This window comes from Pelophylax lessonae, assembly GCF_965119305.1.
Source record: "Pelophylax lessonae genome assembly, chromosome: 3".
Taxonomy (NCBI): domain Eukaryota; kingdom Metazoa; phylum Chordata; class Amphibia; order Anura; family Ranidae; genus Pelophylax; species Pelophylax lessonae.
The window spans coordinates 679,945,151-679,967,992 of NC_138770.1; the positions used below are offsets into that span (position 1 = coordinate 679,945,151).

Sequence of the window (22,842 nt, forward strand, 5' to 3'; positions counted from 1 at the left end):
TATCTTTCACATTATAGGAAAAATTGGGCTAACTTTACTGTTTTCTTATTTTTTTACTCAAAAAAGTGATCCAAAAAATTGCGTTTGGAAGACTGCTGCGCAAATATTGTGTGATAAAAATATTGCAACAATCTCCATTTTATTCTCTAGGGTCTCTGCTAAAAAAATATATATCATTTTTGGGGGTTCTAAGTAGTTTTCTAGCAAAAAAAAAATGATTTAAAATTGTACACAGCAAGTGTCAGAAATAGGCCTGGTCTTTAATTGGATAAAGCAGCCTAAGCAGGAATCATCCTCTTATTTTACTTTTATACCTTACTGTATTTATTGTAATATGTTTCTGTTTCTAATTTAAATTAATTTTCAAACTGTAATTCAGATAATTGGTTTTGTTAGAATTTGTCTCGGATTCAGTGAAATTCGTTACTATTGTGATTTGGAAAATTCTGATACATCCAAATATCCGAATAACGAGAACTTTGTTCGAATTTCAGTTGATTATGAAATGAATTGTCTAATAAAGAATAGAGTATGTTCTTATTGCTGTCCCCTCCTCTCTCATCCCTCTGCAGGTCATTCGGGGTTCTGCTGTGGGAGATTTTCTCGTTGGGATACATGCCGTACCCCAGTAAGAGCAACCAGGAGGTGCTGGAGTTTGTCACGAGTGGAGGAAGGATGGATCCCCCCAAGAACTGCCCGGGCCCCGTGTATGAGTCTCTATGTCTTATTGATACCCTGAAATCTGCTTAGAGTCCGATGTCCTTATATGGAATGTCAGGAAGCCCACTCAGGGCTTAACCCTCCCCCCATGGCTCCCCATGCTGTCAGGAAGCCCACTCAGGGCTTAGCCATCCCCCCCTTGACTCCCCATGTTGTCAGGAAGCCCACTCAGGGCTTAGCCCTCCCCCCCATGGCTCCCCATGCTGTCAGGAAACCCACTCAGGGCTTAGCCCCCCCCCCCATGGCTCCCCATGCTGTCAGGAAGCCCACTCAGGGCTTAGCCACCCCCCTTGTATCCCCATGCTGTCAGGAAGCCCACTCAGGGCTTAGCCCTCCCCCCATGGCTCCCCATGCTGTCAGGAAGCCCACTCAGGGCTTAGCCCTCTCCCCATGGCTCCCCATGCTTTCAGGAAGCCCACTCAGGGCTTAACCCTCCCCCCATGGCTCCCCATGCTGTCAGGAAGCCCACTCAGGGCTTAGCCATCCCCCCCTTGACTCCCCATGTTGTCAGGAAGCCCACTCAGGGCTTAGCCCTCCCCCCCATCGCTCCCCATGCTGTCAGGAAACCCACTCAGGGCTTAGCCCCCCCCCCATGGCTCCCCATGCTGTCAGGAAGCCCACTCAGGGCTTAGCCACCCCCCTTGTATCCCCATGCTGTCAGGAAGCCCACTCAGGGCTTAGCCCTCCCCCCATGGCTCCCCATGCTGTCAGGAAGCCCACTCAGGGCTTAGCCCTCTCCCCATGGCTCCCCATGCTTTCAGGAAGCCCACTCAGGCCTTAGCCCTCCCCCCATGACTCCCCATGCAGTCAGGAAGCCCACTCAGGGCTTAGCCATCCCCCCTTGACTCCCCATGCTGTCAGTTAGCCCACTAAGGGCTTAGCCCTCCCCCCATGGCTCCCCATGCTGTCAGAAAGCCCACTCAGGGCTTAGCCCTCCCCCCCATGGCTCCCCATGCTGTCAGAAAGCCCACTCACCTTCTTAGCCCCCCCCCCCATGGCTCCCCATGCTGTCAGGAAGCCCACTCAGGGCTTAGCCCTCCCTCCATGGCTCTCCATGCTGTCAGGAAGCCCACTCAGGGCTTAGCCCTCCCCCCCCCCCCATGGCTCCCCATGCTGTATGTTTTGCTTTTTTTTTTTTATTATTATTAGATTTCAAAATACAATAACAAACCAACCGATTCCACCAATAGTTCCAACGCTGACGCGTTTCATAGACTGCTTCTTCAGGGACTGAATGCGAAAAGGGCACAGCAGATACTTGGTATGAGGTGGGTTTCACCTGGAGCCTCCACTAGAAGATTTAAACAAGGGAGTAATTGAATAAAGCCTCGTACACACGCACCGATTGTTGGCCGTGAATTTTCGGCCAACGTCCGATCGGCCGATTGTCGGCTTGTTAGTATGATGCTTCCGACAACCGACTGCGACTTTTCGGCCGAACAAAATCTGGTGTGCATGCTATAAAATTTTTGTTGGCCGTCAACAGAACGGCCAATTGTTCGTCAGTCAGTACAGATTTCGGCAGACAAAAATCTGATGAGCAAGACTGGGCATGCTCAGAGAAGAAAAAACACACGGAAAGTAAACCAGCACATGACATCACTTCTGAAGTTGGTTGTTGTTGGCCGAAAAAATTCGTGTGCAGTCTAGAGCACATTTCCACCAACACAACAACACTGGACAAAAGACGGCCGATCGGTCCGCCAACAATCGGTGCGTGTGTACAAGGCTTAAGACATAAGGTTTTGTTGCTGGTTGGCTTCTACTGTCTCTGGCCTTGGCCTCCTCCGTGTGTGGTCCAGAGCTTTGACGCTACCCCAGTCTTTTTTTTTTTGGCTGTGGAAAGATCGGGTCGTCCTCTCCATTGCTGGCTCTCTGATGGTGTGGGGTATTAGTCATACCAAATATCCGCTTGCTGTTGAAAGTTGTGATATTTTCGCATTCGGCTCCTGAAGAAGCAGCAGTTCAATCTACGAAATGTGTTGGTACTTGGAACTTGAAGGATGCGCAAAAAAAATTATTATATGGACTATGTGTAAGTCTTTTTAGCACTGAGTGGTGCATCACTTTTATGATGTTTTTGGAAATTAAGGAAGCAGATCAATATAAGTGGCTGTGATTTCATTACCAGACTGTGATCAATAAAATGTGTTCAGCTCCTGAAGAATTTGGTTCCTGAAGAAGCAGCAGTTCAATCTACGAAACGCGTTGGATTCCTTAATTGTGTTATTGTTGCCTCTGGTTGGAGCATTTAAGGTCCCTTATTGGATAGCTGTTCCGGAATGTGACTCTGTGCAATCCCCCCCCCCCCCCAGGATACAGCCGGTTGTTCTAAATTTCCTAATTCAAGCTAGTCATGTGACATGAGTCTTATTCCACTCCTCCCCTTCCCTGGCCTGGGGGGTGGTCCCTTACTGATGCTTATGTCATAGCGCTATCGGCTTCAATGCACTACAAATTGTGGGCACAGTGGTTCCGTTCCCACAGGAGGTGGAGTCATGACACCCTGCATTCATTGGATGTCCTCAGTCTTCCTTCTTAAATGACACTAGAAGACTGAGGACATCTTGTGGTCAAACAGAAGTACTGTTGAGGACGGCTTCCTGAGCTGTTTTTTTTTTTTTTTGTAACCCATTCTGTTATTTAATATTCCATTATTTTTTGTATATTCTACTCTATACTATTCTAATCTTTTCTATTTTATTATTTTCTTGTATATTCTATTCTGTTCAATTCTATTCTTTTATTTTCTGTTCTATTCTTTTATTATCTATTGTATTCTGTTTTATTCTGTTCTTTACTTTTTTTATTTTCTTTGCTTTAGAGGTATTCTCGTTGTTGCCCATCTAGTGCACCTGTTGTTCATTTCATTAACCCCAAAGCAGCTGAAACTGATTAACAACCCCCTCCGCTACTTAACTGACCAGATCAATATCCTAGGGATTTAATTGACTTGATGCTATACTATAAAAAGTGTTCCTTTCATTTTTTGGAGCTGTTTGTATATATTATATTGAACATTATGTGTGGCCCTTTGGTGATGTCAGGGGCCACATTAGACCAGTGTATACTTTTCTATTTTAACTTTCATATTAACAAAAAAAAAAATTATATTCTATACTATTCTACTCTTTTTTATGTTTTAATCTACTCTTTTATGTTTTATTCGATCCTTTTATTTTCCATTTGATTCTGTTTTATTCTATTCCATTTTATTAATTTCTATTTTATTCTATCCTTGTATTTTCTATTCTATTATGTTTTATTCTATTCTTTTATATTCTATTATATTCCTTTATTTTCTATTCTGTTATGTTTTAATCTGTTCTGTTTTATTCTATTTCATTTTATTATTTGCTATTCTATTTTATTTTATTCTAATCTTTTGATTTCTATACTATTATGTTTTATTCTATTCTTATATATTCTATTTTATTTTATTCTATTCTATACTATTCTTTTATTTTCTATTCTAATATGTTTTATTCTATTATTTTATATTCTATTCTAGTCCTTTTTTTTCTATTCTATTATGTTTTAATCTGTTATTTTCTATTTTAAATCTCAATTTAACGAATAAACATTTTAAAAAAAATTGCTTGGGGGTCGGGATGTAATATCTGTCTGATAGTAGTGGAATTTTGGCGATTTTTCAGTGTTTGTTCTCCTTTACACCGCAGCTACCGTATCATGACGCAGTGCTGGCAGCACCAACCTGAAGACCGTCCTCAGTTTTCTATGGTCTTGGAAAGAATCGACTACTGCACACAGGTACAGCGGGGGGTGGGGGTTACAAAGCGCACAAAACGCAAACCGTCATGTGAAACTCCAGCTAAAACGGTTTATTGCATTGTTTTGAATGGAGAAGGAAAGGCAAGCGGATAATCTGAATATATTTAGCCTTCATTGGTCCCTCAACCCCCCCCCCCCCTCCTCTCCTCCCCTCTCCCCCTCCCTGGGCCATGCGTTCCAACATGGCTGCTATGCATTTCAATAGGTTTCCTAATGTGACAGAACACGAAGCAGAGGTGGAAATCTTCTTACACCCACGTAAGTCTTGAATTTTACATTTATTTTAGCAGTAAACTCACCTTATAGACTGAATAACAGCATTACATTTATATTCTTATTGTAATTTAGTAAATATAGCGAGGAACCTGCAGGTAGAAGGTGGTGGCGGCCATCTTGGTACACCTCGCACTGCTCAGCGACAAACTTATTATGTAGTCAAATAGACTATTTCACTTGGTCGCGGTGAAATAGTCTATAAGGTGAGTTTACTGCTAAAATAAATGTAAAATTCAAGACTTACATGGGTGTAAGAAGATTTCGTGTTCTGTCACATTAGGAAACCTATTGAAATGCATAGCGGCCATGTTGGAACGCATGGCGCATGCGCAGTAAGTTGTTCTCCTCCAAACGTCACTTCCGGTTGCAGAATCTGATAGGTAGCGGTATTCTGATAGAACACCTGGCTTGCAGTCTTCACTCTAATTCATCCCAAAGATGTTCTATCGGGTTGAGGTCAGGACTCTGTGCAGGCCAGTCAAGTTCCTCCACCCCAAACTCGCTCATCCATGTCTTTATGGACCTTGCTTTGTGCACTGGTGCTCAGTAATGTTGGAACAGGAAGGGGCCGTCCCCAAACCCCTCCCACAAAGTTGGGAGCATGAAATTGTCCAAAATGTCTTGGAATGCTGACGCCTTAAGTGTTCCCTTCACTGGAACTAAGGGGCAAAGCCCAACCCCTGAGAAACAACCCCACATCATAATCCCCCCTACACCAAATGATTTGGACCAGTGCACAAAGCAAGGTCCATAAAGACATGGATGAGCGAGTTTCGGGTGGAGGAACTTGACTGACCTGCACAGAGTCCTGACCTCAACCCAATAGAACACCTTTGGGATGAATTAGAGCGCAGATTGCGAGCCAACATCAGAAGAATGGTCAAACATTCCTATAGACACTCCTAAACCTTGTGGACAGCCTTCCCAGAAGAGTTGAAGCTGTTATTGCTGCAAAGGGTGGGCCAACTGAAGGTACTCAGGTAGTGCTATTCTGATAGAACAAGAGGCCATCCCCAAACTGTTCCCACAAAGATGGGAGCATGAAATTGTCCAAAATGTCTTGGTATGCTGAGGCCTTAAGAGTTCCCTTCACTGGAACTAAGGGGCCAAGCCCAACCCCTGAAAAACCACCCCACACCATAACCCCCCCTCCACCAAATGATTTGGACCAGTGCACAAAGCAAGGTCCAAAAGGACATGGATGAGTGAGTTTGGAACTTGACTGGCCTGACGTCAACCCAATAGAACACCTTTGGGATGAATTAGAGCGGAGACTGCGAGCCAGGCCTTCTCTCCAACATCAGTGCCTGACCCCACAAATGCACTTCTGGAAGAATGGTCAAACACGACTAAGGCACCCCAGATGTAATCCTCAAACTCATCTTAACCTCTAACCAACCCAATTCCCTTTTACCCCCAACTCTGTAGAAAAAATGCCAAAACACAACTGTTGGAGTAAAATTTGGCCGTTACGCCCATTTATTAAAACCAAACAAAATATAACAAAGATTCTTTAAAACCGGGAACCAAAAATAATAATACAATAAGAAGAAACATGAGGTTGCCGATCTTTGGAGGCACCAAGTATCAATTATCAACTTTGTATCTGCGTCAGTGGTGTATTTTGGTTTTGTGCTGCCCTAGGCAAGACTAAAATTGGGCGCCCCCCCCCCCCCCATGTAAATTTGCCCCACTCCTTCCTTTTTCAACGGATGTGACTCCCTCCAAAATTTAAGGACTACAAGTCCCAGCATGAACCCCTGAAATCTCACGGGGGGGGGGGGGGGGTGAGAGGGGGGGGAGAGAGAGGGGGGGGGTGAGGGAGGGAGAGAGAGAGAGGGGGGGATAAGAGAGAGAAAGAGGGGGGTGAGATATAGGTGGTGAGAGACAGAGAGAGGGGGGTGTGAGAGAGAGGGGGTGAGAGAGAGAGAGGGGGTGAGAGAGAGAGAGGGGGGGTGAGAGAGAGAGGGGGGTGAGAGAGAGAGGGGGGATGACAGAGAGAGGGGGGGTGAGAGAGGGGGGATAAGAGAGAGAAAGAGGGGGGTGAGATATAGGGGGTGTGAGAGAGAGGGGGTGAGAGAGAGAGAGGGGGGGTGAGAGAGAGAGGGGGGTGAGAGAGAGAGGGGGGGTGAGAGAGGGGGGATGAGAGAGAGAGAGAGGGGGATGATAGAGAGAGAGGTTGGGATGAGAGAGAGAGGGGTGAGAGAGAACGAGAGAGGGGGTGAGAAAGAGAGGAGGGGGGTGAGAGAGGCGGCTCTAGCAACCAGTGGCCAATAGAGTCTCAGCTGGAGAGGGGGGGGCAGATTTTTTGTTGCCCCCCTACAAAGTGCTGTCCTAGGCCTGGGCCTTGTTGGCCTAGGCCAAAATACAGCACTGATCTGCGTAACTACTTAAACGGTCCCCGGCCACACCATACCGGCTTGGGGACGACCTCAACATTCTGCAGATACCTCACAATTTTAACCTACCAGTTAAATAACCATTAACTGGCATTCCACAGGTGACTCCATACCTTAGATGGATCCCTAAACTGGTAAGCACAGCAGATTTTTTTAATGCCTCCAAAGACCCCAACCGCCAAATTATGAAGACCACATACAGAAGCATAAATCCAATACATGGGCGAGCGGGAACGTTCCTCCCCATGTGCTTCACCGAATGCTGTGAAGATGTGCTGCCCTCTCCAAAGTCACCCTGCCAGTCCCTCCCAAAGGCTAAATAAAAACCCCTAATTGGGTAGAAGTCTGATTGAACTTTTCCTGAACTTTCTTAACACTATCTCTCCTGCTGACACTGCCTACCTAGTCATGCAAGCCCTGCGCTTATTTTATTTTTGCTTCGGGCTTTACTTTCCCATAGACACTCCTAAACCTTGTGGACGGCCTTCCCAGAAGAGTTGAAGCTGTTATAGCAGCAAAGGGTGGGCCAACTCAATACTGAACCCCAGAGGCATAACTAGAACCTTCAGGGCCCCGGTGCAAGAAGCCATGAAGGGCCCCCCGGACCCTTGCCCGGGGCCCTTCCCTTCAAGCCTGGGGCTCTTCCCATTGATCCTGGGGCCCTTTACTCTCATTGCGGGGCCCTTTATTACGGTCCCACAGCAGGACCCTTTCACAAGTTCTGCAGTGGGCCCCCTTCCTGCCGTCTTGGGGCCTCCCCACGGTGGTGGAATGCCAGGGCCCGGTTGCAAGTGTGACCTTTGCGATCCTGGAAGTTCACCCACTGGTGTCAGTAGTTTTTACTTTTTGGTACTTTAATTGTATTATTTTTTTATCATTTTATTTTATTTTTTTTACAATGTGACTGACTATGACTCTGTCCATTCAGAAAAGGGAGGAGCTGGTAAATTACATATTTACTGACCCCTTCCTGGTTCTCTATTGTGACACATCCCCTGCAGCAGCCGGCAGGAGAGGGGAGGGAGCACAGGGGGGGGGGGGGGCAGGGAAGCACAGGGGCCCAGAGACAGCAGAACACAAGTGAACTGGATAGGAGGAGTGGCGGGGGCAGCATACAGAGGAACCAATCTCCTCCATTTTCCTCCTGCAGCTACAGGAGGAAAAAGGAGGACAGTGATTTCTCTACATGCTGCCCCCGCCTCCCCTCCTATCCAGGTGTACAGAGGAGCCGCACAGGCCCTCTGGAGCATGGGGCCTGGTTGCAATTGCAACCCCTATAGTTACGCCTCTGTTGAACCCTACGGACTAAGACTGGGATGCCATTAAACTTCCTACGTGTGTAAAGGCATGCGTCCCAATACTTTTGACATTATTGTGTAGTTGATAAACAATCAATTTTTATAACATTGTATCTCACGAATGAGAAGATTCACATTAGGATAGTTCAGTCGTGGTGTCACATGGGTGGCAGAAGTTTTGTTGAATGGTTTTTGCCCTCGGCCCACTTGGTACAACAATGGTGAGACGCGGATTGTCTCTGCTGTCTCATAGACAGGGTGAACTCTCTGACGGGACTTTAGATAGAAGATCAATGGTGGGATCATTAGGTGAACACTGGCGGTGTGTTCAGTATTCAGCTGTAGCTGCAGGTGAGGATAAACCTGAGTCAGAGGCGACGTCTCAGCTGAATTGTCTGTGGATCAGAAGCTCAGTTTTCAGAGCCAGATAATCTTCATGGTGGAGTTTTGTGTCTCTTCTCTCTCTGGTTTTATAATGGAGGTGTGGGAAGCAGACTCATCATTATTCAGTAACTGAAAAAAGGAAAAATAACATCGCACCCCTCAGAACCGGGGCTGCTGTTAGAAATCACGGGGCCCAGTACAGCCTACTTGACCGGATCCCCCCAGAAAACATCAAAACAATACCACCAGCTGTGTTTGTGCAGCCGAGGCGCCTATTGTGAAGTGTAAGGAAAATGATAAGTGTGCGGCGTATGGTCTGAGCACTGACAGACTGACCCCTCCCCCACCCCTTCAACCTCTCCACCAATGCTGGCAGCACTCATACGTCTATTTCCCAAAGACAACCTCTGGATATGATGCTGAGCACGTGCACTCAACTTCTTTGGTTGACCATGGTGAGGCCTGTTCTGAGTGGATCCTGTCCTGTTATACTGCTGTATGGTCTTGACCACCGTGCTGTAGCTCAGTTTCAGGGTCTTGGCAATCTTCTTACAGCCTAGGCCATCTTTATGTAGAGCAACAATTCTTTTTTTCAGATCCTCAGAGTTCTTTGCCATGAGGTGCCATGTTAAACTTCCAGTGACCAGTATGAGAGAGTGAGAGCAATAACACCAAATTTAACACACCTCCCCCCATTCACACCTGAGACCTTGTAACACTAACGAGTCACATGACACCGGGGAGGGAAAATGGCTAATTGGGCCCAATTTAGACATTTTCACTTAGGGGTGTACTTCCTTTTGTTGCCAGCGGTTTAGACATTAAAGCGGAGTTCCGCCTTCCCCTCCAAAAATTAAAAGTCAGCAGCTACACATACTGTACACATACTGTAGCTGCTGACTTTTAATATTAGGACACTTACCCGTCCTGGAGTCCAGCGATGTCGGGTGCTACCGCCGCCATTGCCGATAAGTGAACCCGGCAGTGAAGCCTTACGGCGTTATGGCCAGGTCCCTATTGTGCATGCGCGGAGCGCGCTGCGCATTCCTATTGGCTCGGCTGCGGGGAAAGGAGGAGGGGGCCGAACTTCCGGGACGGACAGCCGCGGCGCGGTGTCCCAGAAGAGGGGAAGGGGTACCTGTCAAAAATGGGTACCCGTTACCCCCTGAAAGGTGCCAAATGTGGGTGCCCGGTGGGGGGGGAGCAAAATAGCGGAAGTTCCATTTTTGGGTGGAACTCCGCTTTATTGGCTGTGTGAGTTATTTTGAGGGGACAGTAAATTTACACTGTTATACAAGCTGTACACTCACTACTTTACATTGTAGCAAAGTGTCATTTCTTCAGTGTTGTCACATGAAAAGATAGAATAAAATATTTACAAAAATGTGAGGGGTGTACTTACTTTTGGGAGATACTGTGTATATATATATATATATATATATATATAATCTGTGTTCTGCAAGGGAGCTGGGAGTGCACAGTGAAGAGTTAAAGTATAACTAAAGGCAAAACTTTTTTTTTAGTTTGGTATGGAATCGGAGGGGAGGGGGATTCCCTCTCTCTATTTGTCTTGTTTACCATTAATATTAAAAGTGAAAGTAAAAGAAAACCCCAAATTTTGGGTTGTCCCCAGAAAAGTAATAAAGGGGAAATCTTCCAATGGGGGCACTAGTTCTGGTGACCTGGGTGGTTCCCAAGGAATTCCCTTAATTTGCAGGGGTTTCCTCTCATGTCCTGTTTGGCTATGGGACAGGAAGTGAAGGGAAATCTCCACAATGGGACACAGATGGTAAAAAAAAAAAAAAAAAAAAAAACACCTGACGGGTTATAACCCTCCTTTACTCTATCAAAAATTAAAAGAAAAAAAGTTTGCCTTTAGTTCTACTTTAACCCTTTCTCTGCCAGCAATGGCGTCACTAGGGATGGTGTCACCCGGTGCAGAAAAAACATTGTATCACCCCCTCAATTGTGTCAGCCCTCCACCAACTATAGTCCCCCCTCAGTACAGACCCCCCCTCCTCTAAGTACAGACCTCCCCTCCCTAAGTATAGACCCCCCTCTCACACTATAGACCCCTCTCCCTCAGTACAGACCCCCCTCCATCAGTGCACATCACCCTCCATCAGTGCAGACCCCCCTCCATCAGTACAGATCCCCCCTCCATCAGTATAGAGCCCCCTCCCCTCAGTGCAGACCCCCCTTCATCAGTATAGACACCCCTCAGTGCAGACCCCCCTCATTATAGACCCCCCTCAGTGCAGACCCTTCATCAGTGCAGACTCCGCCTTCTATCAGTACAGACCCCTCACTATCAGTGCAGACCCCCCCCCTCCATCAGTACAGACCTCACCCTTCCATCAGTATAGACCCCTCTCCATCAGAATAGACCCTCCTCCCCTCAGTGCAGACCCCCCTCCATCAGTGCAGATCCCCCTCCATCAGTACAGACCCCCTCCATCAGTGCAGACCCTCCCCTCTGTACAGATCCCCCTCCATCTGTGCAGACCCCCTTCACTAAGTACAGACCCCCCTCCACTAAGTACAGACCCCCTTCCCTCCGTATAGACCCCCCCCACTAAGTACAGACCCCCCTCCATCAGTATAGACCCCCCTCTCAGTACAGACTCCCTCCTCAGTATAGACTCCTCTCTATCAGTATAGACCCCTCTCTATCAGTACAGACCTTCCCCCCTCAGTGCAGATCCCCCTCCTCTCAGTACAGACCCCCATTCCATCAGTATAGACTTCTCTCCATCAGTACAGACCCGTCTTTATTAGTGCAGATCCCCCCCCCTTAGTAAAGACCCCCCTTCCATCAGTTTACAGCCTACTCCATCAATACAGACCCCCCTCCCCACAGTGCAGACCCTCCTCCATCAGTACAGGCCCCCCTGAGTGCAGACCCCTTCCTCAGTGCAGACCCCCCCCCCTCGTACAGACCCCCTCCATCAGTATAGACCCCGCTCTCAGTATAGACCTAATCCTTCCATGAGTATAGACCCCTCTCCATCAATACCCCCCCCCCTCAGTGCAGACCCCCTTTCATCAGTATAGACCCCCCTCAGTGCAGACCCTTCATCAGTGCAGACCCCCCTCATTATAGACCCCCCTCAGTGCAGACCCTTCATCAGTGCAGACTCCCCCTTCTATCAGTACAGACCCCTCACTATCAGTGCAGACCCCCCCCCCTCCATCAGTACAGACCTCCCCCTTCCATCAGTATAGACCCCTCTCTATCAGAATAGACCCCCCTCCATCAGTACAGACCCCCTCCATCAGTGCAGACCCTCCCCTCTGTACAGATCCCCCTCCATCTGTGCAGACCCCCCCTCCATCCGTTTAGACCCCCTTCACTAAGTACAGACCCCCCTCCACTAAGTGCAGACCCCCTTTCATCAGTATAGACCCCCTCTGTGCAGACCCCCTCTCCACTTGTGCTAGTAAGGAGGTGAGGGTTTTGATTGGGGGGGGGGGTGCTATCGGAGGGGAGAGGGCTAGTGCTCTTTTGGAGGGTTGGATTTCAAATCCAACCCCCATTTCTAGCATTTGACTTTCCTCTTCCCTCCTATAGTGCCCCCCCAGCACATATCTTCTTAACCCCCCCCCCCCCATCACTCTCCCATATTTTTTTTTAACTTGCCTCCCTTCCTGGTCACCCTCCCTCTCCATGGTCCATCTACATTACAATGTACATACCTCAGATCAGCGCAGAACATGTGCTGCGGTGTCCCTCCTGTGTAGGTTTGAACCTCTAGGAGGGGGCTTCGGTCCGCTCCGCTGTATGAGTCAGGGAAACAGCCGGCGAGAGATGCAGATCAGTGAAGGTGTGCAATGCCGCTGCTGACAGGTGACACCCCTCTGGCGGGTTCCCCCCCCCCCTAGTAACGCCATTGTCTGCCAGGTCTGTGCGGCGTACAGACCTGAAATAACTCACATTCTTCCTTCTTGTCAGAACTGTTCCGCAGACTTTGCTGAAAAAAACAATAGCTCTAACAGTTGATGATCACCCTAAAAGGTACATCGCAGGGCCTTAAAAAACAGTACCTCCTTCATTTTATTCTACAGGTACAGGTTCTTTTCAGGAAATCTATGGTTTGGGGGGTCTTTTACAAACTCTTATAGCTGTAAGTGAAAAATTAAAACCTCCAAGATTTTTTGAGAAATTTTTGCATACATTTGATTTTCACCATTTAACAAAAAGGCGCAATTTAAAATTTACAAATATTTGTTATTTATTAACCCAATACAGGTTAAGCTTTTACATTTAGTATGAATTGAGCGGTAATTTTGTAAAATGTACTGGGTTTTTATCTGCTAATAACGATTTTAGTGTATTTTTAGCGAAAATACTGTCTTGCTAAATATGTGCGCAAATATCGCAGGGCCTTAAAAATCAGTAGCACCTTTCTTTTATTACACAGGCCATGTGCTTTCAGAAAATATATGGTTTTGGGGGGTCTTTTACAAACTCTGAAAGCTGTAAGTGAAAAACGAAAAACTCTAGATTTTCGGAGAAATACGGATATTTACATTTAGGCGTATGTTGGATTTTCACCATTTTGCAAAAAGGCACAATTTTAAATTGACAAATATTTGCTATTTATTAACTCAACACAGGTAAAGCTTTTATATTTAGTAGGAATTTAGCAGGGATTTTGTAAAATGTGCTGGGTTTTTATCTGCTAATAATAATTTGTGTATATTTAGCAAAAACATTAATTTGATAAGCACCTGTACAAATATCGCGGGGCCTTAAAAATCAGTAGCACCTTTTATTTATTTTTTTTTTTTTGAGGCGTCTTTTACAAACTGTAAAAGCTGTGAGTGAAAAATGAAAACCTCCAGATTTTCAAAGAAATATGGATATTTACATTTTTTCGTACCTTCGATTTTCATCATTTTGCAAAAAGGCACAATATAAAATATACAAATATTTGTTGTTTATTAACTCAACACAGGATAAGCTTTTATATTTATTAGGAATTTATCAGGAATTTTGTGAAATTTGCTGTGTATTTTTATTCTACTGTTCCTGTGCTTTCAGAAAATATATGGTTTGGGGGGTCTTTTACAAACTCTGAAAACTATGTGTGGAAAAATAAAGCAAAGAAAAAAATTACAAAAATGTTCCGGCCAGCTGAGTTTAAAAGTGGAGCGCAGAGCCTGTGCGCAAAAGGGGTTTAGCATGAAAATCAAGAGAATTGTTGACAAATAATGTTGACTAGGGTTGAGCGGACACCTAGATGTCCGTGTTCGACGGGTTCGGCCGAACTTTAAAAAAAAGTCCGGGTCCGTGTCCCGGACTTTTACCGAACTTTTCCCGGACACCGAACCCCATTGAAGTCAATGGGGACCCGAACTTTAAGGCACTAAAATGGCTCTAAAACACCAAAGGAAAGGGCTAGAGTGCTGCAAATGGCAGCAAAACGTAATTAAGAGCATGGCAAGTGCTCTGCAAACAAATGTGGATAGGGAAATAACTTAAAACAACAAAAAAAAACAGAAAAATAAAACAATGTTCTTCTTCATCTCTGAAGGACGAGGCCCATATGGAGTAGGAGGGAGGTTGAGGTGGTGGTGGATGTGGCGGTGACATAGGCGTGCGCACAGGGTGTGCTGGGTGTGCCTGGGCACACCCTAATCACCTAGGGCACATAGCATTGCCAGTGAGGAGATGGGAAAGATCTCCCTGGGACCTGCTCTGCTCTATTTCTCCTTGCCTACAGGTACATGGCCCCGATACATTACTCTCCCTGCTGGCAAACACATGCATGTGTATTTCAACTTTGGGGTGCACACCTTAATGCAATAGGCTGCGCACACCTATGGGCGGTGTAGGTGGAAGCGGCGGTGGAGGAGGACCAGGGCCGGATTAACAGCATCATGGGCTTGGTGCTGAGGATTTTGAAGGGCCTTAAGGGCCGTGCCTTGCCATGCACCCAGAGGAGGAAGGGTGCAGCCATGCATGCCTAATTCAACATGGGATGCTGTCTCTGAAGCCCATAAACACATCCATGCATCGCCAACTGTCCCTCCTTGTCCAGCCTTCACGCTGTGTGGGGAGGTTCTGAGGGTGCTGCCTGGGGAAGCGAGCATAGAAGCCAGACTTCTGTGTTTACAAGTGACAGAAGAGCGGTAACAGTGAATATGGCCAACCCGGGGCCTATATAAAAGGTAGGGGCCTGGAGCTGCAGCTCCAATAGCCCCTACATTAATCTGGCCCTGAGGAGGAGGACGAGGTAGCCAACACTGCTTCTTTTCAAAAATTTTAAATGAGGGTACACCCCAAAAGAGTGAGAAAGAGCAAAAATGGAACAATGGGTGGGTAAGGTCGGTATCCATTGCTATTCTGCATAAGGTACGGAAAAGTCCCGTGGGATCCATGCCTGGTTCATTTTAATGAACGTGAGCTTGTCCACATTGTCTCTGGACAGGCGGCTGCGCTTGTCTGTTATAACGCCCCCAGCCGTGCTAAATACCCGTTCAGATAATACACTGGCTGCAGGGCACGCCAGCACCTCCAAGGCGTAAAGGGCAAGCTCAGGCCATGTGCCCAATTTGGAGACCCAGAAGTTGAAGGGGGCAGACCCGTCATTCACTACATGTAGGCGTGTGCACACATACTGCTCCACCATGTTGGTAAAATGCTGCCTCCTGCTAAGACGTTCCATCTGAGCTGCTGGTGCTGCTGTTTGTTGTGGCGTGCTGACAAAGCTTTTCCACATTTCGGCCATGCTAACCCTGCCTTCTGAGGTGCTGGCGGTGCCCTGGTTGCGTTGGCGACCTCCTCCTCCTCCTCCTCCTCTGCCTTGTGCTTCCACTGTGGCCCCGCTGTCAGATGGGAATGCCAGCAGCATGGCGTCTACCAGCGTGCGCTTGTACTCGCGCATCTTGCGATCGCGCTCCAGTGAGTGAATTAAGGACGGTACGTTGTCCTTGTAACGGGGATCCAGCAGCGTGGCCACCCAGTAATCAGCACAAGTTAGAATGTGGGCAACTCGGCGGTCGTTGTGGAGACACTGCAGCATGTAATCGCTCATGTGTGCCAGGCTGCCCAGAGGCAACGAAAGGCTGTCCTCTGTGGGAGGTGTATCGTCCGTGTCCTCTGTATCCCCCCAGCCACGCACCAGTGATGGCCATGAGCTGGCCTGGGTGCCACCCTGCTGTGAACATGGTTCCATCTCCTCCTCCAGCTCCTCCTCCTCCTCATCCTCCTCATCCTCCAGAACTGTGCCCCTGCTGGACAATTGCGTCCCTGGCGTTTGCGTGTGCAGGAACCCACCCTCGGAGCCCCTTGCGAATGACTGCCCTGAAAGCCTTGGAAATGTTACCTCTTCATCCTCCTCCTCCTCCTCATCCTGTGCCACATCCTCTTCCATCATCGCCCGAATTGTTTTTTCAAGGAGGCATAGAAGTGGGATAGTTAAGCTGAGAACGGCGTCATTGCCACTGGCCATGTTGGTGGAGTACTCAAAACAGCGCAACAAGGCACACAGGTCTCGCATGGAGGCCCAGTTATTGGTGGTGAAGTGGTGCTGTTCCGCAGAGCGACTCACGCGTGCGTGCTGCAGCTGAAACTCCACTATGGCCTGCTGCTGCTCGCACAGTCTTTCCAGCATGTGCAAGGTGGAGTTCCACCTTGTGGGCACGTCACATATGAGGCGGTGAGCGGGAAGGCCGAAGTTACGCTGCAGCGCTGCCAGGCGAGCAGCAGCAGGGTGAGAACGCCGAAAGTGCGCACAAACGGCCCGCACTTTCTGCAGCAGCTCTGACATATCGGGGTAGTTTTTAAGGAACCTCTGCACCACCAAATTCAGCACATGCGCCAGGCAAGGGATGTGCGTCAAACCGGCTAGGCCCAGAGCTGCTATGAGATTTCGCCCGTTATCGCACACCACCAGGCCGGGCTTGAGGCTCGCTGGCAGCAACCACTCATTTGTCTGCTGTTCCATGCTCCTCCACAACTCCTGCGCGGTGTGTGGTTTGTCCCCCAAACAGGCAAGTTGTAAAACTGCCTGCTGTCGTTTACCCCTGGCCATGCTGAAGTTGGTGGTGAAGGTGTTACGCTGTCCGGATGAGGAGGCGGTAGAGGATGAGGAAGCGGAGTAGGAGGAGTTAGGAACAGGAGGCAAACTGAAGCGCCCTGCAATTCTCGGTGGTGGAAGGACATGCGCCAAATTGCTATCCGCCTCAGGCCCATCCGCCACTGCATTTACCCAGTGTGCCGTTAGGGAGATATAACGCCCCTGACCGTGCTTACTGGTCCACGTATCCGTAGTTAGGTGGACCTTGGCACAGATGGCGTTGCGCAGTGCACACCTGATATTTTCCCCCACTTGGTTGTGCAGGGAAGGGATGGCTTGCCTGGAAAAGTAGTGGCGGCTGGGCACGACGTACTGTGGGACAGCCACCGACATAAGGTTTTTAAAACTGTGCGTCTCCACCAGACGGAATGACAGCATTTCAAAGGCCAATAATTTTGAAATGCTGGCATTCAGGGCCAGGGATCACGGGTGGGTAGGGGGGTACTTCCTCTTCCTCTCAAGTGTTTGGGAGATGGAAAGCTGAACGCTTCCACGGGACATTGTGGAGATGGTTGTTGGTGACCCAGGTGGTGGTGTTGCTGACAGATCGTCTGTTTGCGGGGTGGCAGGTGCCGGTATCACTACAGATGTGGCTGGAGCGGCCGAGACTGCAGCAGAAGAGGAAGCAGGATGAGCCAGAGACGTTTCTTGGTTTTGAAGGTGTGTACTCCACTGCAGCTCGTGCTTTGCACTTAGATGCCTGATCATGCAGGTTGTGCTCAGGTTGAGAAGGTTTATGCCTCGCTTCAAGCTCTGATTGCACAGGGTGCAAACCACTCGTGTCCTGTCATCAGCACATTTTCTAAAGAACTTCCACGCTAGAGAACTCCTTTGAGCTGACTTTGGTGCGCTCGTTCCCTTGCTGCGTTGGGCAGTAGCGGGCGTAGTGTCTAGGGCACGGCCGCTCCGCTTCTGCACCCTGCTCCCTCTTCTGCTGTGCTGGTGGCTCTGTGCGACCACCGCCTCTTCCTCCAAACTACTCAGGTCACCTGCATGACGTTCATTCCATGTGGGGTCGAGGACCTCATCGTCCTCCACATCATCTTCCACCCAGTCTTCACCCCTGCCCTCCTTGTCGGTCTCCACAATGCTGAACGCCGCAGCAGTTGGCACCTGCGTTTCGTCATCATCGGAGACGTGCTGCGATGATCCTTGCATGTACTCATCTTGAGAAATAAGTGGTTGGGCATCGCTGCACTCAATCTCTTCCACTTCTGGGGCAGGGCTAGGTGGATGGCCCTGGGAAACCCTGCTGACAGAGTCCTCAAAAAGAATAAGAGACTGCTGTATGGCTTGGGGCTCAGACTGCTGGCCTGATTTGCAAGGGGGTGAGGTGAAAGACGGTTGGACATTGGCTGCAGGTGCCAACTCTGACCTTTCTGCAGTAGACTGGGTGGGAGACAATGTGAAGGAACTGGAGGCACTGTCAGCAGCAAACCAATCTACTATCGCCTCAACTTGTTCTGGCCTCATCACTTCTAGGGGCGTTTGATGCCCTACCAAATACTGATGCAGGTTCTGTCGCCTACTCACACTTGAGGAAGGTGTTTCACTTGTGCGTGTAGCTGGCACAGATCGACCACGTCCTCTCCTTGCAACAGGAGCTCTACCAGCAGCACCACGACCCAGGCCACGGCCCTTATTTGACGGTCTCCTCATATTTCTGTAATTTAAGATCTTGCCCTAGAAAGGTTTTTATTGAATAGCGGAATAGGAAATATGATCCAAAAAAGTGTATGTATCTCGCACGTACAAAACCACACTAGGCCCCAATTACTATTGTTTCTACCCGTAAAAGGATGGATGAGGAGTAGGAGGAGTATGGAACAGACAGCACCCTCAAATCTTCAGAAGTATGAGATGAACCCCAAAAACTTGGAAAGGTGGATCTCACACGTACCGACACAGACTATCCCGCAATTCAATTGATCCTCAAAGGTTTTTATTGAATAGCGGAATAGGAAATATGATCAAAAAAAGTGTATGTATCTCGCACGTACACAACCACACTAGGCCCCAATTACTATTGTTTGTACCCCTAAAAGGATGGATGAGGAGAAGGAGGAGGAGAATGGAACAGGCAGCACCCTCAAATCTTCAGAAGTATGAGATGAACCCCAAAAACTTGGAAAGGTGGATCTCACACGTACCGACACAGACTATCCCGCAATTCAATTGATCCTCAAAGGTTTTTATTGAATAGCGGAATAGGAAATATGATCAAAAAAAGTGTATGTATCTCGCACGTACACAACCACACTAGGCCCCAATTACTATTGTTTGTACCCCTAAAAGGATGGTTGAGCAGTAGGAGCAGGAGTATGGAACAGGCAGCACCCTCAAATCTTCAGAAGTATGAGATGAACCCCAACAACTTGGAAAGGTGGATCTCACACGTACCGACACAGACTATCTCGCAATTGAATTGATCCCCAAAGGTTTTAATTGAATAGCGGAATAGAAAATATGATCAAAAAGAAAGTGTATGTATCTCGCACGTACACCACCACACTAGGCCCCAACTACTATTGTTTGTACCCCTAAAAGGATGGTTGAGCAGTAGGAGGAGGAGTATGGAACAGGCAGCACCCTCAAATCTTCAGAAGTATGAGATGAACCCCAAAAACTTGGAAAGGTGGATCTCTCTCACACGTACCAACACAGACTATCCCCCAATTTAACTGATCCCCAAAGGTTTTTGATTAAATAGCGGAATAGAAAATATGATCCAAAAAAAGTGTATGTATATCACACGTACACAACCACACTAGGCCCCAATTACTATTGTTTGTACCCCTAAAAGGCTAGATGAGGAGTAGGGGGGGTATGGAACAGGCAGCACCCTCAAACCTTCAGAAGTATGAGATGAACCCCAACAACTTGGAAAGGTGGATCTCTCTCACACGTACCAACACAGACTATCCCCCAATTTAACTGATCCCCAAAGGTTTTTGATTAAATAGCGGAATAGAAAATATGATCCAAAAAAAGTGTATGTATATCACACGTACACAACCACACTAGGCCCCAATTACTATTGTTTGTACCCCTAAAAGGCTAGATGAGGAGTAGGGGGAGTATGGAACAGGCAGCACCCTCAAACCTTCAGAAGTATGAGATGAACCCCAACAACTTGGAAAGGTGGATCTCTCTCACACGTACCAACACAGACTATCCCCCAATTTAACTGATCCCCAAAGGTTTTTGATTAAATAGCGGAATAGAAAATATGATCCAAAAAAAGTGTATGTATATCACACGTACACAACCACACTAGGCCCCAATTACTATTGTTTGTACCCCTAAAAGGCTAGATGAGGAGTAGGGGGGGTATGGAACAGGCAGCACCCTCAAACCTTCAGAAGTATGAGATGAACCCCAACAACTTGGAAAGGTGGATCTCTCTCACACGTACCAACACAGACTATCCCCCAATTTAACTGATCCCCAAAGGTTTTTGATTAAATAGCGGAATAGAAAATATGATCCAAAAAAAGTGTATGTATATCACACGTACACAACCACACTAGGCCCCAATTACTATTGTTTGTACCCCTAAAAGGCTAGATGAGGAGTAGGGGGGGTATGGAACAGGCAGCACCCTCAAACCTTCAGAAGTATGAGATGAACCCCAACAACTTGGAAAGGTGGATCTCTCTCACACGTACCAACACAGACTATCCCCCAATTTAACTGATCCCCAAAGGTTTTTGATTAAATAGCGGAATAGAAAATATGATCCAAAAAAAGTGTATGTATATCACACGTACACAACCACACTAGGCCCCAATTACTATTGTTTGTACCCCTAAAAGGCTAGGAGTAGGGGGAGTATGGAACAGGCAGCACCCTCAAACCTTCAGAAGTATGAGATGAACCCCAACAACTTGGAAAGGTGGATCTCTCTCACACGTACCAACACAGACTATCCCCCAATTTAACTGATCCCCAAAGGTTTTTGATTAAATAGCGGAATAGAAAATATGATCCAAAAAAAGTGTATGTATATCACACGTACACAACCACACTGGGCCCCAATTACTATTGTTTGTACCCCTAAAAGGCTAGATGAGGAGTAGGGGGAGTATGGAACAGGCAGCACCCTCAAACCTTCAGAAGTATGAGATGAACCCCAACAACTTGGAAAGGTGGATCTCTCTCACACGTACCAACACAGACTATCCCCCAATTTAACTGATCCCCAAAGGTTTTTGATTAAATAGCGGAATAGAAAATATGATCCAAAAAAAGTGTATGTATATCACACGTACACAACCACACTAGGCCCCAATTACTATTGTTTGTACCCCTAAAAGGCTAGATGAGGAGTAGGGGGGGTATGGAACAGGCAGCACCCTCAAACCTTCAGAAGTATGAGATGAACCCCAACAACTTGGAAAGGTGGATCTCTCTCACACGTACCAACACAGACTATCCCCCAATTTAACTGATCCCCAAAGGTTTTTGATTAAATAGCGGAATAGAAAATATGATCCAAAAAAAGTGTATGTATATCACACGTACACAACCACACTAGGCCCCAATTACTATTGTTTGTACCCCTAAAAGGCTAGATGAGGAGTAGGGGGGGTATGGAACAGGCAGCACCCTCAAACCTTCAGAAGTATGAGATGAACCCCAACAACTTGGAAAGGTGGATCTCTCTCACACGTACCAACACAGACTATCCCCCAATTTAACTGATCCCCAAAGGTTTTTGATTAAATAGCGGAATAGAAAATATGATCCAAAAAAAGTGTATGTATATCACACGTACACAACCACACTGGGCCCCAATTACTATTGTTTGTACCCCTAAAAGGCTAGGAGTAGGGGGAGTATGGAACAGGCAGCACCCTCAAACCTTCAGAAGTATGAGATGAACCCCAACAACTTGGAAAGGTGGATCTCTCTCACACGTACCAACACAGACTATCCCCCAATTTAACTGATCCCCAAAGGTTTTTGATTAAATAGCGGAATAGAAAATATGATCCAAAAAAAGTGTATGTATATCACACGTACACAACCACACTAGGCCCCAATTACTATTGTTTGTACCCCTAAAAGGCTAGATGAGGAGTAGGGGGAGTATGGAACAGGCAGCACCCTCAAACCTTCAGAAGTATGAGATGAACCCCAACAACTTGGAAAGGTGGATCTCTCTCACACGTACCAACACAGACTATCCCCCAATTTAACTGATCCCCAAAGGTTTTTGATTAAATAGCGGAATAGAAAATATGATCCAAAAAAAGTGTATGTATATCACACGTACACAACCACACTAGGCCCCAATTACTATTGTTTGTACCCCTAAAAGGCTAGATGAGGAGTAGGGGGAGTATGGAACAGGCAGCACCCTCAAACCTTCAGAAGTATGAGATGAACCCCAACAACTTGGAAAGGTGGATCTCTCTCACACGTACCAACACAGACTATCCCCCAATTTAACTGATCCCCAAAGGTTTTTGATTAAATAGCGGAATAGAAAATATGATCCAAAAAAAGTGTATGTATATCACACGTACACAACCACACTGGGCCCCAATTACTATTGTTTGTACCCCTAAAAGGCTAGGAGTAGGGGGAGTATGGAACAGGCAGCACCCTCAAACCTTCAGAAGTATGAGATGAACCCCAACAACTTGGAAAGGTGGATCTCTCTCACACGTACCAACACAGACTATCCCCCAATTTAACTGATCCCCAAAGGTTTTTGATTAAATAGCGGAATAGAAAATATGATCCAAAAAAAGTGTATGTATATCACACGTACACAACCACACTAGGCCCCAATTACTATTGTTTGTACCCCTAAAAGGCTAGATGAGGAGTAGGGGGAGTATGGAACAGGCAGCACCCTCAAACCTTCAGAAGTATGAGATG

General features: G+C 47.2%; 1 protein-coding gene across 2 annotated transcripts in view; it reads left to right on the top strand.

The window, feature by feature from the left end:
* The window catches only part of LOC309549185 (ALK tyrosine kinase receptor-like), a 1,241,121-nt gene that overhangs the window by 1,191,112 nt on the left and 27,167 nt on the right, over nucleotides 1-22,842 (top strand). For both annotated transcript variants that reach the window (XM_082249296.1, XM_082249297.1), the window contains 2 exons: nucleotides 573-707; nucleotides 4,401-4,491. In XM_082249296.1, coding sequence (XP_082105422.1) covers nucleotides 573-707; nucleotides 4,401-4,491 — 226 coding nt within the window. The remainder of the gene's footprint in view (nucleotides 1-572; nucleotides 708-4,400; nucleotides 4,492-22,842) is intronic.